The 17,443-nt window shown below is 37.3% G+C and overlaps 1 protein-coding gene across 1 annotated transcript in view; it reads left to right on the forward strand.

The window, feature by feature from the left end:
- Positions 1-326: 326 nt before the first annotated feature.
- LOC113980613 (coiled-coil domain-containing protein 171-like) overlaps positions 327-17,443 on the forward strand; it is a gene marked incomplete at its 3' end in the record, with an annotated part of 52,778 nt that continues 35,661 nt past the window's right edge. The window contains exons 1-7 of the mRNA XM_027707834.1: positions 327-462; positions 1,515-1,585; positions 5,038-5,155; positions 6,658-6,832; positions 9,579-9,760; positions 11,948-12,094; positions 13,949-14,041. Of these exons, the coding sequence (XP_027563635.1) occupies positions 5,072-5,155; positions 6,658-6,832; positions 9,579-9,760; positions 11,948-12,094; positions 13,949-14,041 (681 nt within the window). The remainder of the gene's footprint in view (positions 463-1,514; positions 1,586-5,037; positions 5,156-6,657; positions 6,833-9,578; positions 9,761-11,947; positions 12,095-13,948; positions 14,042-17,443) is intronic.

Raw genomic sequence — 17,443 nt, forward strand, 5'->3', positions numbered from 1 at the left:
CAATCCTGTACTCCAGAGAACACCTTGCTGTGAATTTTGTCTCGCAGTCGTTCCAAATCTTTCAGCGGTGTCTCTCCATAACTCGGGTGACGACTGAGCTGCCCTTAGGTCATCCATAGCTCCGTATGGCTTTCCTGTCAACCGGTCATTTTAATCTTTTGCGCGTTGGTAACTCGGCATCCCTCAAACGCGGCTGGGATGACGCAGGGAGAGCTGGAAGGGCGGCGGTCCCCAGTGGCAGCCGCTGTGCGCTGCGGAAATTCCGCCCGGGAGCGTCCCCGGCAACCGCGGAATTTCAGCGTGTTGAGCTCGTGTCCGTCCCGTCCCAGGCTCGGCGTTCGGTCCCGCGAGCGGCAGAATTCCAGAGGTCCGGGTAGCGGCGGCTTTCCGGGAGTCCCGGCTCGTAATGCGAGCGGAGGGGTATGGTTCGGATCGCGCCCCGCCGCCGCAGCGGAGCATCAGGTGTGTTAGTTACGCCAGGCTTTGCGTGTTTTAAGTCAGTGCGTCCTAAAATCGCTGTTAGGTTTATTTTTAAGCGGCTTCTATCATAGAACGGTTTGGGTGAGACCTTCAACGATCACCTCTTTCCAACCGCCCTGTCACGGGCAGGGACACCTTCCACTATCCCAGTTTGCTCCAAGCCCCGTCCAAACTGGCCTTGGACACTTCAAGGGATGAGGCAGCCACAGCTGTTCTGGGTAGCCTGTTCCAGTGCCTCACCACCTTCACAGGGAAGAATTTCTTCCTCGTATCCAGTTTAAATTCAATGGCCTCACTAGTTGGTTAAATGTAATCAGAAGTTTGGCAAGAGAATATGACACAACTTTTTTTGGGTAACACACACCGAACATCTTAAATCCTCAACCAAACATTTATTTTACTGTTTTCTTTAATGATGGGGCTCCTACAAGCCACTCTTATGGCACTAGGATATTTTTTCCTAAGTGAAAAAGCATGCTTTTGGAAAGTATCTGTTTGCATGCTAATAAACTATTGATACATATTTTAACAGATGAACGTTGCATGTTCAAAATCATTAGCATTCACGGGTAGCACTCTTCTGATTTAGGTGTATGGTTTCTTTGTTAGTTTTTGTGTGGTTTGGGGTGTTTTTTTTGTCTATTTGTTTTGTATCATGTTGTTTTCCCTCTATGTGACTTCCGAGTAATTTGAAGAAGTTTTAAAACTTCAGAATGATGTGGATGTGACAGAGAATATTTTGATTATGTTAGGAGACTAATTTGTTTGTTTTTTTTTTCACTGGAGCTGTTACTTGCGGGGTAGAGTAAGTGAATTGTATTCCAGAGGTGAAAAAGTAGATTTTGATGAAGTCTTTCACTTATACCTTCTTTTTTTCCCCTGCTATTCATTATTATTATTTTAGTAGTTGCTAAAGAAACTAAAGTATGTATCTGCTAGAGATTTTAGTATTTTTTTGATATAGAAAGGGGTAATCTTTGATTCTTCTCAACTAAAATTATGTATGGCTAATGATGATCTTCATTTTTCCTCAGTTTATAGACTTCAAAAACTGCATATTGGACATTACAAGTTCATCCAACTTGCCTTCCACAGATGTTAACTGGTGAGCTCTACTTCCATATTTTTAAGTCTAGCTATAGGATTCCTCTTTTTGTGTTTTATTTATTTTCCAAATCCCTGAAATTATATAGTTCAGATCGAAGAAGAACCAGGTATGGTGTGATACATGCAATATAGTCACTAGATAAAAAGAGTTACTTGCAGGTGTGCAGACTGGCCTTCTGGCTTCTGTTCTTACAACCTGATAAGAGCTTGATCTTTGGCACAATAAAAGTAAGCTTTAATTCATTCTATTTATCTTAGCTGTGAGAGCTATTTGTCTCCATTTAGTCTGACTATACAAAACTGCCAGTTATATAGGAACAGTGAAATTCCACGAATATGAACGTTGCTTAGGAAATCAGACTACTGACTACCCTTTCAGCAAACTTACACTGCTAGGTAATAAGGAAAAGAAAATTTCTCTGTGTTACAAAATTCCACTACATTTTTTGTCAGTTGTGGAAGAAAAGCTAGTGAAAGCTGTTTTTCTGCAATGGCCTATGTTGACTGTAACTAGCTAACCTGTGAAGTGAATTTGAATTTAGTTTTTGAGATACAAATAGTCTTTTTGAGGTGTAGAACTCAAAAGCTACTTCACCTGCTCATATGCTTTCCTGAATAATCTTAAGGTCTACTAAAATTGGTGACTTAGGTAAAGGTTGTAGTTGGTAAAATACATCTTTTGGTTCAAAACAAATGATTGATGATCTAGGAATATATGAAAATGGAAGGAGAAGGGCTTCCCTGAATTCCTGTTAGACCACAAATCATGCTTTGAAACTTCCCAAGGTTTTCTGTGGTTTTGTCTCTGATTTAAGCTTCTGAGAGCTTTATGCTTGTAATATTTCCGCTTGCAATATGAATAAGGAAAGAAGAATCTCCTACAATAGGTAGTATGAAGCTTTCATAAAGTACTGCACGTTCTGGCAATGCTGTGATGATTAAAAGAAATATCACAGAAATAAGAATTCTTGAGCCTATTTTCTGTTTTATTTGAAAATGTTTAAATAGACAAACAAAATAATGAAGTGAATACTATAGTAATATTACACCATCTTTCCTGTGGGGTTTTTTTGTTGTTTGTTTGTTTTGTTTTTCTTTGTTTGTCTGTTTATTTTGTTTTGTTTGTGGTTTTTGGTTTGGTTTTGGTTTTGTTTGTTTTGTTGTTTGTTTTTTTTAAGTAGCTGTTTTGATTCTGTACTAAGAACAAAAGAAGAGTTTTCTGCTCTATATTTTTAAGTTTCCACTAATGGCATAGTGAGTTAAGAAACTGTGCATAAAATGCTATTTCAAAAAAGTGTTTAATGCTTTTTTTCCCCTGATACTTACTCTCTTATGTTATTTGCTGTAATGCTCTAATACACATTCTGCATTTCTATAGCTTCCCTAATTTGCTTTTATTTGTGATGTCATGTAACTTGTGTGTGATTTCGTTGGTTTTTTGGTTGGTTGGTTGGTTGCCTGCTTTTGTTTTTTTTTCTTTTTTCTAATTTAATGCTTTATTTTGGCTTCCCCCTCTCCCCACTGATCCAGTTAAATTTGCCACTGAGTAAGTTTTAATATGTAGGTATTTTGATTGTGCTTTTTTTTTTCTAGATAGGTAATCAGAGAGTGGAAAGGAACAGCTTTCTTTAAAGCTGATTGTCATACAAACTAATGTAGCTTACTTAAAGATTTAAAGGTGTTTTTTTTATTTACTTTACAAAAGTGGTTTTTCCCTTGCTTTCATTCAGTGTGCTCTCCATGCAAGAAATGTTAAATATCATCAGATTTAAAGAAGCCAAATTACCTCCCTGCTGCCCACAAATTAACTAAATAGTTACCCTTTCCCAGATCTTACCGAGTTTTCATTTTGGGTTCCGTTTTTCCCCCCTAACCAGTGCTTTGCTAAGCTTTTGCTGCCTAGCTTTTAGCTGCCTTGACCTGAGACTGACACTTCTTGCGTCATCTCTGAATAAGATGGCTTGCCTTTCTTTCATCACTGTTTTCCCAAGCCAGGGAAAAACAAAAGTCTCTCAAACCTATAATATAATGTCCACAAACAAGTTTTTATTCAGTTTACAGATGCTCTGGCTCTTCAGGTTCTTCTTATTTCCATATCTTCTTATTGCAGTAGCTAAGAGTAGCATTAAATATTTTGATTTTATGTACCTTGTTGCTGATCTTCTACCCTTTCAGTCATGTCAGTTGTTCTGGGTATGGCTGTTGCAATAAATACTGAAAGCTAATAATGTGCTTATGTTTTTAATGCAGTACATGCAGTTTTTAACAATCGTTATCTCCTACATTTATTAAATATATAAAATACTTTAAGTACATGGCACGCTGTGGGATAATTACTGATGACATATAGTTATTCCAATCTTATAGATGAAGTCGGTCCTCTTTTTAAATTTCTTATTTTTTCAATTATAAACTATTTATAGGCTGCAGCTAAAACAATGAAATTTCATCCTTTATCAGTAGCAATGTCTTTAAAAGCAAGATTTAATCTAAATTACTCTTCCCCTCATTGACAGCACTTGTGTCCTTTTGGCTACTCAACCTATGTCAGAAAATATATATCATCAGAAAAAGTTCTCAGTCATGAAAAATGTTAATGCTGCCTGTATGAAAATCTAGGGGCAAAGCAATATTTTTTTTATTTAGAAAGAAACAATTAATTCACTCCCAGCATACTGTCATTTCTGTAATTAATATTTAAGACTTCATGTAGACAAAGATATTTTAATATTTACAGTTCCATCTTTTTAATTAAATTTAAACATGTTTCTTTTTTTATATTTCATATTTACTGCCCCTGAACTCTTGCACTTTTGTGTGGAGCAACTAACTATTGCAGTCTTATGCACCTAAAATAATGTGAAAACTGGCATATATCAAACAATGTGAACACTGATTTTTGACTTCTGAAATAACTTTAAGTTGTCCAGTTTGCAATTATAATTAAACTAGTTATATAAATATGTATTTTTATAATACATAATAATTTTTTCACTTTAGATATAGAAGCTTGTTTTGATTCTTTTATTGTTGCTTTTAGTGATCAAGGGTTGATTCTGCTAGCTGCAGAGCAGATTTTCTTTTAACTGAAATAGTAGTGGAAATCAGGATACTAGGTAGTTTATAGGACTAGACCTGGAAGTTCATCAAATCAATAATAAAAATAGTGAAAAGTAATAAAGAACATGTTATGCTTAAACCAAGTTTGTTTTTCCAAAGTGCGTATCTGTTTCAAGTTCCTCCTGCTACATCTCTCATATCTTGCACAATATGCAATTCTGTGTGACCCTTTCTTTCAAAGAGCAATAGTATGATGACAACTGCGTGGCAAAATTTTACTTAAGTGAATGTTTAGAACTTTGGGCCCACAACTGGGTAACTGAAGTAAAGGAGCATTAAAACTTCAAGGGACTACTCACAATTTTTTTCAAAAACATTAATATTTTTCAGCTTACATGAGGCACAGAATAGAAATCCATCAGACATGGACACTGTGGATGATTTGAAAAGGAAACTCCATCAGGCTGAAAAAGAAAATGTTGAATTACTTACTCAATGCAAGCAAGAAGTAAGGACTTTCTTTATTTGCTTTATTTTATCCTTGGAATAAATGTAATCAAATAATACTCTCAAGGGTTGAATCAAAAGCACAGTCATTGGTTGGAAAATAACAAGGAAATACCACTGTACAGGTTTCTCATATCTGTTCACAGGAATTGTTACCACCTGTACTGTCACTGTTAATAGTTAAAGGTGGGTGTAAGTAACTTGAGCACTTCACAACAGCAAAATGATGCAGAAGAATCTTGTGCAACCTCAGCTTTCAAATTCTCAATGTAAATAAGAGGTGTTTAGATTGTTTGTTGGAGTGTTTTAATCCAGAAAATTCCAGGGACACAATTTACAGAATCACACCACAGTTCACAGGACAATGGAAACAGGAAAGAGCAAGTCATTGCAGGAGAAGCAGGAATCTCTTAATTTGGGTACACATCCCAATAATAAATGGATATGGAATATTAAACTGGGTTTATTGGCTGGATTCAACCAAAAATAGATGAATGAGCACCCACATTATCTGCCCCCTAACAAGCTGCTGAGAGCAGAATGGTTACCTATAGTAGTAACATTACTGCACCAGCACATTTTAAAACAGGATATAAGCTGCCAGTTTGGCATTAGCAGGTGTGCAAAGTGTGCCAAGTAGCAACAAACCTGAAGCTGATTGCAGCTAGTACTCTACTCAGTGCTCACCTTTTCTTGTATTTGCCACTGCAAAAGCTGATATTCAAACCAAAGAAAATATTAGCAAAGCATTTTCTTTCTGCTACTTCGTTTCAATACTAGTTTGCTCTGACAGCAGTAGGGAAACCCTTGGTAAGAGGAGTAAATTATTTCCCATGAATGAAGTTTCCGTTAATAAGTATGTTGCTACTTTGTAGATGTTCTGAAGAAATACCTTTCACTTTTCACCTTCTTGTGTTGAAATAGCTTGAATTTCACTTTTCTGGATCCAGTTTTTGGCAGCAGTGATAAGACTATCTTTCTTAGTCCTTTTTTGAAGCATTTCCCATTCTTTCTTTGTTTAATATCATCCTGTTTGACAACAGAACATTATTGGACGGCAGTTTATGTTTGTACATAGTGAGTTACTAGGTGTCTGATACCCCAGTATCCCAACATGGCTATTTTTTCAAGTGTTTAATAAAGTTACCAGAAAAATGCCTGTGGAATATAATGTTTTGGTTGCTGCATTTTCCCCTTCGAAATCCCAGAAGATGACAGTATTATAACTTTTATTTTCTTAAGGTCATGTATTTTTGGAAAAACAGAGGGATATGTTAAAGGTAAATGAAATTAATCTAGGAATTTGATTAGTTTGCATAACCCCCCCGAAAATATTTAAAATGTACATAAATGTGCAGTTGCAAGACTCTATTTCAAATTCAAATGGAATAAGATGGCAGCTGTGAATACAATCCAAAATATCTTTAAAAAATACTCTGTAGGTGTATTTCTGAAACATGTTGCACTTTGTTGCCAGTTTTCTGGAACAAATTTATTTTCTAGAAGTCACAGTATGAAAAAGAGATAATTAAATTACGTTTGGAACTTGAGAGAGGGGAGGCTATTCGTCAAGGTCTGGAGTATGAATTGTCAGTGGCCAGAAAGGAGGCTCAGATGCAAATGTATGCTGCAGAAGAGGAGCTGTGCGTTGCAAAAAGTGAACTTGTGGAACTGCAAGGTAAGTTCCAAAAGAGCAAAGATGAACCAGAGGCTAAGTCAACCCCAAGCTGGTAAAAAATATTTTCTAGTTCCTGCTGTTTTTCTTGGATCTCCCATGTCTTTTCCATCTGTATTTGTAAACTCACAAGAGTTTACAAAACTCTTGCTATCTTGTGTGACAGCAACACGCTCTGCTAAATCTGTCAGCTCCTTTTATCTCTTGTCCCTTACCTTCTGTTATTTCTTCCTTCAGTGCTGTCTGTTTACAAACTTACAATCACAGTGTCCATCTCCACATCCTGCCTATCACTATGTCCAGCAATTTTTCCTTTTCCATTTCAGGGGAAAAAATACTACTAAAAAAAAATAATAAAAAAATCCAGTCCTGTTCTTTTTTTTCAAACTATTTCCAATAACTTTTTTTTCCCAGGAGTTCTCATCATGCTGCTTTTGTCTTTTCCAATGCTTCTAGCTTTTTGTTGCTCATGTCTGGTTTCCACTCATCATCTTCTGTTATTTACTCTTGTGACAGTAGTATGTGGAAAGGAAGGTTTTTACGTAAACATTTTTCCCTACTAGTTTTGCATTCAGAAACTGAGATTTTCCTAATCTTTCTTAAACAGAGAGATTTCTCATTCTTTCAAGGCAGTGAGGTGCATTTTTAGTTACCTAAGTAAGTATAATGTCTTTTAAATTTAATACAGGAGATGCATTTGTGAGTTTAACCTTTGATGTTCTGAAGAGATTGAAGCACTCCTTTTTGAGATTTTAACCTTCCAAGGATGGAAAGAGTCTCTGAAACTTGCAAGTACTTATAGTGCCAGATATTGAGACAGTTAGAAAGCTGAACTTTCGCTCTTTTGGAGAACACAAAAAAAAACTTCTAAAAAATCTTACAGATTGCAAACTGGAAGAAAGCATTTTTCTGTCTGTTTGGAAATTTCCCTGTGATTGCAAGCTGCAGACTTGAACAACAATTTTCCCATACTTGGGAAAGTCAAGTTTACCTTTACGCATGCTTACCAGCTTGTTTACCGATTTAGAAGGGAGTAGTAAGTGTGTATTTTAAAATACTTTAAATCTGATTTTGTGATTCACTTTATGATTTGGAAAACTAATTTGCTGCTGCATCAGGCACAGATGGCAGGTGTCTGTGGTGGGTGTGGGTCTGCAGGGCAACCTGTGCAGAAGGATAAAGGTCTGGGTCTGCATGGGACTGGTCCTGGTCAGCTCCACAATATCAAAACTCACTCACCACTGTGCACCAAACTGCCCACCAGAGTGTGCACAGAGCCTGTACAAAGGGTGGCAAATGCCAAGGGGAAGACAAAAAAAGAAACAGCAGGAGAGATGGGCAGAGCAGCTGCCTGAGCAATGACTGCCCATGCAGGCACTGAGAGGCAGGACTCAAAAGGGTCTGATGCTGATGGAGGAACCACAGCACAGTGACCTCAGTGTGCTGGGTTGCTATAAGGTGTGGTGAGGGGACTGGAGAACAAAAAGGAGGTAGGAGAGGTTTTTCAGAGGCAAGGGAGTGTTTCTTGAATGCATGTGTTTCTCTCAATACCGGAGTCAGTAATTAGAAGTCTGCTAAGTGATAGTAGAGATTACAGTGGTTAAAATTTCTCAAACCATTTTTTTTATTGTGACAAGTGCCAAGGAAGCCAACTCATGATTTGTTGCTTCTCAGTTCTTTTTTGGTTTATAACTTATTGCTTCTTTTCCCTTGATCTCTTGGAGTCTTCCTCACCTTGTGTGATACTGTGATGTGATCCCAGCTTAGCTCCTTGGACAGAGTACTCATTTGAGCCTTATCCTCTTTAGGATTTCCTCTGAATTGTTTTTCTGCCAGTCTCACCGAGGCTTGACTTTCTGCCATCTGACAGTTCTTTCCCATCACTGTATCCACTAATTCTCTGTGTTATCCTAATATGTCGCTTCTGTTTATTTTATCATTCTCCAGCTAGAAAGAAATTTCAGAAAAATGGGATGAATTTGAAATAAAAATCTGTTAGAAAGTGGTGATCATTTAAGTGTTAATGTAGCTAGTTTTACCCAGAAAAATGAAAAGATAATACAAAATATTTTCATCCAAAAGCCACTTTGTGAAATTAAGGAAAATTCCAGGTAAAACTGCTTATAGGTAAGGAAGTTTTCCTTGGCATTTAAGTTTTCACAGAAGGATATATTCAATATTTCTCTACCTTGGGGCATTTGCTGGGCTGAAAATTTACATCTCCTGAGCAGCAGTAAGTTTCTTTGGAAAACCTTAGCCTTTACTCACTAGCCCAACCTGCCTTAGGTTATCCTACAGTCTTTTTCATGAGGCAGGTGTCTGTCTTTACTGTCACTTAAAAGAAGCTCAAAATTAATTGATGCAAACTGATATCTATATCAAATAGACATTTGGAAATAAGCTCGCAAAATGTTGCAGAAAACTGAAATTAAGTTCTCCAAGGTATAGAGGCCTCACCTGGAAGAGTTAACTCAAGTTTTTACTCTTTTCCAGGAGGAGAAGGATTTCAATTTGTAAAAATCACCAAAACAGCCCTATGTCCTTGTGTGAAAGATGCTATAGAAACACAAAATTTGATTGTTTCTTTATAGTGAAGGTCATGCTCTCCAGTGCTGGCAGTGTAAATGTTCCGGTGTTCCACAGGATAATAAAATACACAAAAGAACTGATGATCATTATCCATTTTTTTCTGAACATGCTTTGCAGTGCTACTTGTCTTTTATTCTTTCTCTTTTTCTGTAAACAATAGTACTCAGTGGCAAAAATCAGCAGAAAGTGGCAGAGGCTGAGAAATCATTTTATAAGGCTCAGCAGAAGTGGGAAGAAGAACACCAAAAATGTGCAAAGGAGAAGGACGATATTCGTAGAGTTTACCACCATGAAATTCTATTCCTTGTCAAAGAAAAAAGTGAAGCAGAAAGGACCGCTCAGGTATGATGTGAATAGTTGGAAAGTTGCATGAGATAGTGGCTGTAACCTTTTTGGTGCAAAGCATGGGGTCTTTCTGGTTTAGGGAAAAAAAATCCCCCAAATAGCTAAATACTGCAGAATAGTTCTGAAGAACACTAAGGTTACACTTAGTGTGCTACAGTATTTCTTGCTTTGCTGAAATGTGTTGTGGCGCTTTGTCATGGTAAACACCTAAACAAAAGTTATTAGTGCACAGTGGTAGTGTTAGTGAAAAACACAGGGTGCACTCCAAAGGAAAATATGATTCACTACTGTCAGCCCCTAACCTGCTTTCCATAGTAAAACCATCCAATTTTCCACATTGCTTTTACTCCCTTTGCCTATCACTCTACTTACAGTTATCTACAGTTACAAAATTCCAGGAAATGAAAAATACATACAGAAATGTTGAACTGGAGTTGACTGCATTAGTTGTTGCTTGAAATTTTAATTCATTTAAACTTGGCAGATAAATATCAGAAATACCTGGGCTTATAAATTACTACTTTGAATGTGTTCCAGTCTTTTGTGTTGTGTATTTAAGGCCTCATTTAAATTTCCTTTAGTTGTTCTGAGTTATGAAATAAAAGCTGGAGAAAGTAGATTTAATTGTGGTCTTGATACATACAGAGAAACGGGATTCTAAGCATGTATGCAAATCCTGGTTGGAAAAGCTGCACTTCATAAGCTGTAATTAAAGTTACCCTATTGAAATGTGTCCCTAAAACATACTAGGAAATATTCAATATTTCACATACTCGGAAAGGTAATACCCTCTTGCTTTCAGACAGGTTCGTAGTGGTCTCTGTCGGGTGTGCTTAGCATACCATCAGGTATGGGATAAAAGGTGTTGCTAGTTCGATAGTAAGGGCAATAGCATCACCTTGTGGTTAGGCAGAATATAATATTCCTTCACAAAAGCACTCAGTTTTTCCTTAAAATGCATGTGAAGTTGTGTCGTTTACACACAGGGGTTTTTTTGGTTGTGTTTTTTTTTTGTTTGTTTCTTTGTTTGGTTTTTTTGGTTTTGTTCTTTTGTTTTGTTCTGTTTTGTTCATTTTGGTGGTTTTTGTTTGTTTGTTTTGTTTTGTTGTTGTTTTAGTTTGAGTTTTTTGTTTTGTTTTGTGTTTTTTCTTTTGTTTTGTTTTGTTTTGTTTTTTTCTCAAAAAAAAGTCGTGTTTTTCATGAGCAGATGTGTGCAGGTGACTACTAAGAGAGCCTTACACAGTTATACCACATCTGAAAAGTCCAGGCTTCAAGATTCTGAAATCCTACAACTCATGTTGACTTGTTGAACAAGCTTGATGTATTCATGACAATTTTAGTCTGCTAATGTTAATTACATTTCCAGTAGAAAATGTTTCTCAGCCTTGAGTATTTTAACTACTTTACAGCAAACTATGTATTATTTATTTCACTTTTCCCAGTGATTTGCCTCACAGGCAAAGCCAGAGGATTATCTTAAATTTAATCTGTACGGTTATGGACTGTGGGCATTTTGTCACAGTGACTCCATAGAGCTTCTGAGTTCAATAATGTTAGTAATTATCCCAAACTCTAACTTGATTCAACTTCTGAGTACAGAAATTGAAGTGAGGACAGCTTAGTTTTGTTATTGTCCTGTGAATTTCATGGTTCATGTAGATAATTTTTTAAAGTAATTCTGTTTCTAAACAGAAGAAAATTCTTTTCAGAATAGCAGAAATTAAAATTATTTAGTCTGTGGGAGTAACTGTTTCTAAAAAAATGTCTGATTTTATTTGAGGTTCTAGCAATTACAACCAGAACAAAATAGAATTTCTGTCCCTATGCATCATTTCATCAAATGCACTTAACCGTTTGCATCATTGCCATTAATCTGGGAAAGAGAAGAGATTGGAAGAGCAGCCTTGTACTTTTTTAGAGAAACATTTCTTGTGGGAAATGGCTCTAATTTTAATATTATCACAGAAGGTCATATTTACCATCATTATCTGATGGTGAAAAAAGAGCATGTCTGATGTTGGGCAGACAGTTCTAATGACATGTGCTAATGTATTAGATTTTAACAAGCTGTTCTGATGCAGTCTCCACTCCTCTTTTGAACTCTCTACTACAATATCTACTACACTATCTTCCTTAGAAAAACTTTCTCTTAATGCCTTATTATTAACAATTTTTTTTTTTTAGGACCTGAATGATGCCCTGCAAAATATGCGCAGGAAATTGAGGGATGTGGAGGCAGAACACAATGGCTGCAGTGATATGCTGAGGCGCCAGGCCTTCGAGCTGGAATTCAGAGCTGACCGACACCAGCGACTCATGAGAGAGCTTGAAGTAAGGCTTTGTCACTACTGCTATTAGTCTCAGTAAGCACTAGCACCTTGAACAACTACATTTCTTGAGGGGTGGAACATCCTAGTCAGGCTGTGAATGCCGTGTGCCTGATTAACAAAAAGTTGAACATCCATTTCACATAAAAGGGATTTCACACGTGGATGCTATTTACACTGTGAATTTGACTTGAAACTGGTGTTTGAACAGAAGGTGTGAAAAGTATTTTCACATATAAAGTGAAAATACTCTCAGCAATGTGGGAGTAGTGTTATTGCAAGATTTGTGAATTTTTACTATTGAGAATGTTATGCAAATAAAACTTGTGGGACGAGGCAAAGTTTAAGCCTTCTGACAGACCTTGCTGGGGAGTAGGTTTGGTAATCTCTGTACTCTTTTTGATTTTCTCTTAAGCGGGATGTCTGTTTTCAAAATCTTTTCTTTTGTGTGTTTGTCTGAGATTATACAAAATTTAAATGTATTGCCAAGAGTTTTTATTTTAATGTCTCTTAATGTTTCTCTCACTGACGTGCTTCTAATCAATGCTGTCTCACACCCTTGCTATTTTGTTTTACTTTTCCAAAATCAATGTCTTCACTTGTATTTATGTAACACTAAATGTGCTCTTGTTAAATAACTTTTAATATTAACTTTTTTTTCTTGATCTCTGTGATGTCACTTGAAACTAAGAGTCATTTTGGGGTGAATTTTTCTTTTCAGTTCAGTCATCAGTCAAAGTGAAAAGACTTTTTTGGGAAGAAAATAGTACAGTTAAAATTACATGTGAATTTCCATTATAGCAGTTCTGTAGTTACTGCTTTTGCTAAAAATATTTTTCCAAATGAAATTCTGTGTCCAGGCCTTTATTTGGGCATACATATATGGTGATTGCTTTTGTGTTCATTGTAACTTGAAAGAAATTTTTTCAGCTTGGAGAACCTTTTTTTAAAAAAAAGTTTATTAATAATACAGACAAATTCTTGAACTGTTTGTAGGAAATCCAAATTTCCAAATACATTCTTAGCATAGTAATTTGCATTTTTGTACTTTTCTAAATGTTGTAAGAATGGATAAGAAAGATGTCACAGTTTAATTCAGAGAATCTCATTTTGCCTAAACTATGTACGCATGTACAGGTTTATGTACATCTGTATGATGAGATGTAGTAACTAACTAAAGTATTCAGAATATTTGTTAAAAAAGAACTTCCTGATAACTGCTAGTCAAAAACATAACTGAACAGTTATAGGTGAAGGAACTCAGCAGTAAAAAAAAAATCGAAACTTGATTATTGCTTTAAAACATTACAGAACTTAGAGATGTTTGTGGTAGGGAAACTGTAACTAGTATAGATCTGCAAAGCAGTCTGTTCTGGGCACCTTAGCTGGATATTAGGTGCCACAGCCAACATATTTTTGAGGTATTCTATATCTTCTTGTCACCAGATTGTAGTTGCTCTATTGATACCCATTGTATTTTGGCACTTGGAGGGTGTAGCTATGTTGCCTCAGTTGACAACCTTAGCAAAAAGCAAACAGTAAGGGAGTAGATATATTCTCAACTGGTATGTCTGCTTTCTGACTCCAGCTGCAGTTTTGATTATAAAACATGCATCAAGAACATAATGCTACATCAATTTCTTTGAATAATAAGAAAATATTATTTTAATATTCTAGATATGTAGAAATTATTTTTATATGTATTTCTTGGTATGAACTTTCACAGTTCCAAAGTGCAAGTAGTTCAACGGTAATACAACAGGTTGCTGTATGGGGTCGCAATATACTGAATGAACAGAGTCATCTTTGTCACTTTACCATCTCTCTGGATTGAAATACTTTCCAAATGTACTTTTAGGCAGCTACAGAAAGAACTAGAAAACTGGAAGGAGATACTGAAGCAGCGAGAGCAGCACATTTGGAATGCAAGTACACTACACAGATAATGCAGGTAAAATTTTATTAAATATTTTATAGAAGTTTACATCAAAACTGTTGTTGAAGTTGTAAAGGTACGATCTTCCAAACATGTTAAGACCACTTACTTGCTTCAGTGAAAACACTGAGTAGATTTTTTGCAACAAGTGTGAAAACTGTAATAACTAGCATGTAAAAGTAGAGAATAGAAAGATGTCTTCTTTTCAGGGAACTTTAAAATTACTAAAATAGGTAAAAAAAAAAAGGTCACATTAATTAGTTTGAGAATTCTCAGCAACATATATTTCAGTGAGGGAACAGGAAATGTTTCCCAATAGTTAACATTATATTACTGTTTAAATATCCTGCCCTGTGTCTTTTAAATGGGCACTTAGAGCAATTTGGAGATACTACCAACTTCTCTAGGAGTGAGAGCTTAATACATACTGAAACTGCATTTCCAAATATAACTTTTCCAAGTACATTTTGGAATGAAAGCCATGATATCAGCAGTTACCAGTAAAGTTTGATTATATGAAAAAATATAATATATATACCTGAATATTAAATTTGTGTATTATTAAACTGTATCCCTCAGGGTTTGACCTGCCAGGTTATTAATATAACAAATAAGACCAGTCCGACTCCTAGCTGGGTTGCAGCCAAAAGGGCTTTATTTCAAAAGGTAGTGCCTTTTTATCCCCTTGGGAACACGTGACCAAGTAACCAATGAGAATATAGACTCCTGCGCGTGTCCTGGACTTCTTCTCCCAGGATGCCTCACTCGCATCTCCTGGACACACCTCCTACATCTCCCCCATTCCAATTATTTAAGACGGTCATGAAAACAGTGCAAAAACAACAGTGCAAACAATAGAACAATACATTATAAACTACCATAGCATTGCAGGGACCCAGCACATCGCTTGCTTTGGCTTCTTAACAACTTATATCTCTATTGAAAACGTTTCTTTAACCTTTTTAAACTTTCTTATATTACCTTAAACCTTTATTCTCCTAAGAAATATAGTGCAACTTGGAAAAACAGCTTTATTAACTTAAGGGCCTTAGCCCAACCGTGTAATACCTATAACTTATAACCTTTATTAGTCTCAGGGTTTATATAAACTTGGGAAATTCAACTTTTATTTCAAAAACAAGGTAAACATAGCAAACTAAATTCTCTTAATGTGACCATGTGGCTAAGGTAGTGTTACTCTTGTAAGGCGTTCGATGTGCAAGGCGTTTGGTGATTAAGGTGCTTTATACAGTCATACAGCTCTTTTATCCATTCACTCACCCTTTCACTGACGGCCGTCATTCCACTCATCACACACACACTAATGGGTTTTGTATAGACTCTGCATTTTGCCACGCTGGTCATCTCTAAAATGTAAACCTGAAATGTAAACATTATTACCAAATGGTAAACATAACTGTTTTATAAACTCTGTATTACTCTGATTCTTGTGGCTGTGATTGTGTGCCTAGGTAGGGTCTGACACATCTGGAAGGAATCCATTTCAGTTCTTTTCCTGTAGATACACATGTATAACCCCTCCCCCATGTCACAAGATCCACCAGTCCTACCCACTGCCCTGAAATTAGATCCTTTATCATGACTGGTGGTCTAGGAGAGGAGAAAGCCTGAGGTCTGTGTTGTTTTTTGTGCCTGCTTTTTTCAGCACTATCACAATTAAAAGAATTTATAACATATGTGGCTTTCCACAAACGCTCTTGTGGACTACAGATGGATTCCCCCATTTTCTGTTTTGTTAACATGTCTTTTACGGTGCGATGCGCCCTTTCTACAACGGCTTGTCCAGTGGGGGAGTATGGAATGCCTGTAGTGTGAGAAATTCCCCAATTTGACAGGAAAGTTCTTACCTTTTCTGATATGAAGGCAGGTCCATCGTTGGTCTTGATTTGTTTTGGGGTTCCCAGGGTAGCAAAACAACTAAGCCAGTGTCTTATTACATCCTTGGCTTTTTCCCCAGTGTGTGCTGTGGCAGTTATGTATTGTGAGTGGGTGTCAACTGTGACATGTACATATTTCAATGAACCAAATTCGGGTATGTGCGTGATATCTGTTTGCCGTATTTCATTTGCCGTTAACCCTCTGGGGTTAAGGCCTTCCTGAGATGGCATGAAGGTTATCCGTTGGCAGTCTGGGCATGACATGATTACGTCTCGAGCTTGATTGAGTGTTATTTGACATTGTCTCTTCAGTGAACGTGCATTCTGGTGGAAAAATGAATGAGACAATTTCACTTGCGCTAGGACTCTGGGCACAGTGTTAAACATGGCTGCTGCATCAGCCTCCTGGTTCCCTTCTGCTATTGGCCCTGGCATTTCTGTATGTGCTGGTTTAAAAGTTAACCAGCAAGGCAAAATGAACTCAATTCAAAAGAGAGATTTATAAGTCAGAATAACAATTTATTAAAATAATGCAATAAGTACAAGTATACAGACAGACAATTGGTTTTAACCCACAAAACCCAAATGTACAAACCCAGCACCCTGGGGTATGAACAAAAGTGGTGTACCTTGGCCCACCCCCCGAGTCCAAAGCAAAGGGAGAGGGGATAAAACCTGCTGGTGGGAGAGCTGCTGCAGTCTGCTCAGAAGTGGTGATTGCAGTCCAGTTGAGGGTGGTGGTCTCAGCCTGGTTGGGAGCAGCGGTGGTCTGCTGTCTTCCTCTGGGTCCCACGAGAGAGAGCCTCAAGGCTCTGAAACTCCCAGTTATATACTCTCCAGTTCAGGCGGGAGTGCTCAGTCCCTCCCTCAGAGTAGGGAATTCCATAAAAGGGCATGTGGATGCTCAGTCCCTCCTCCATAAAAGGGTATCAGAGCGGGGAATTCCATATAAGGATATCAGAGCGGGGAATTCCATAAAAGGGTACAGGAACATCTTCCCACCTTGCAGGCCTCTACTGACAGCAGTTTTTGGGAAATGGCATGGAGGCTATAGAATACACAGTTTTGGGTTACACCCATCCAGGGATGAATTGGTCCCAGCCGTTCTAACCAGGACACTGTATGTGATCTTGTGTGCATTATGTAAAAGTCAAACCTCCTGTGATTAACAAGAAACCATAATGAACGCAGTTCAAACAACAAGTGAGGGTTAGCAAAATCTTGAAGGAATGAACTTTCAAGACAGGACACTAACCCTGCAGTGTAGCATCACGTGTGACGCTGCCTTTATATGATAAAGAATAACTACACACTCTCTGGAGCTGGTGGAATCAGAGAGCCTTTATTTGAATTCCACGGTCCTTTTTATATCCCATAACCATGTGATCCCTTTACCCAATGGGGGTTGTGAACCTTGGCACATGCTCTTTGGGCCTCTCTGCCCCAGTACATCCCCCTGTACCTCAGACACACCCCTACATCACCCCCCTCTAAATTATCTAAGAGGATCACAAAAACA

This window comes from Neopelma chrysocephalum, unplaced genomic scaffold, assembly GCF_003984885.1.
Source record: "Neopelma chrysocephalum unplaced genomic scaffold, ASM398488v2 Primary Assembly neopelma1_94821, whole genome shotgun sequence".
In the NCBI taxonomy this organism is placed as follows: Eukaryota; Metazoa; Chordata; class Aves; order Passeriformes; family Pipridae; genus Neopelma; species Neopelma chrysocephalum.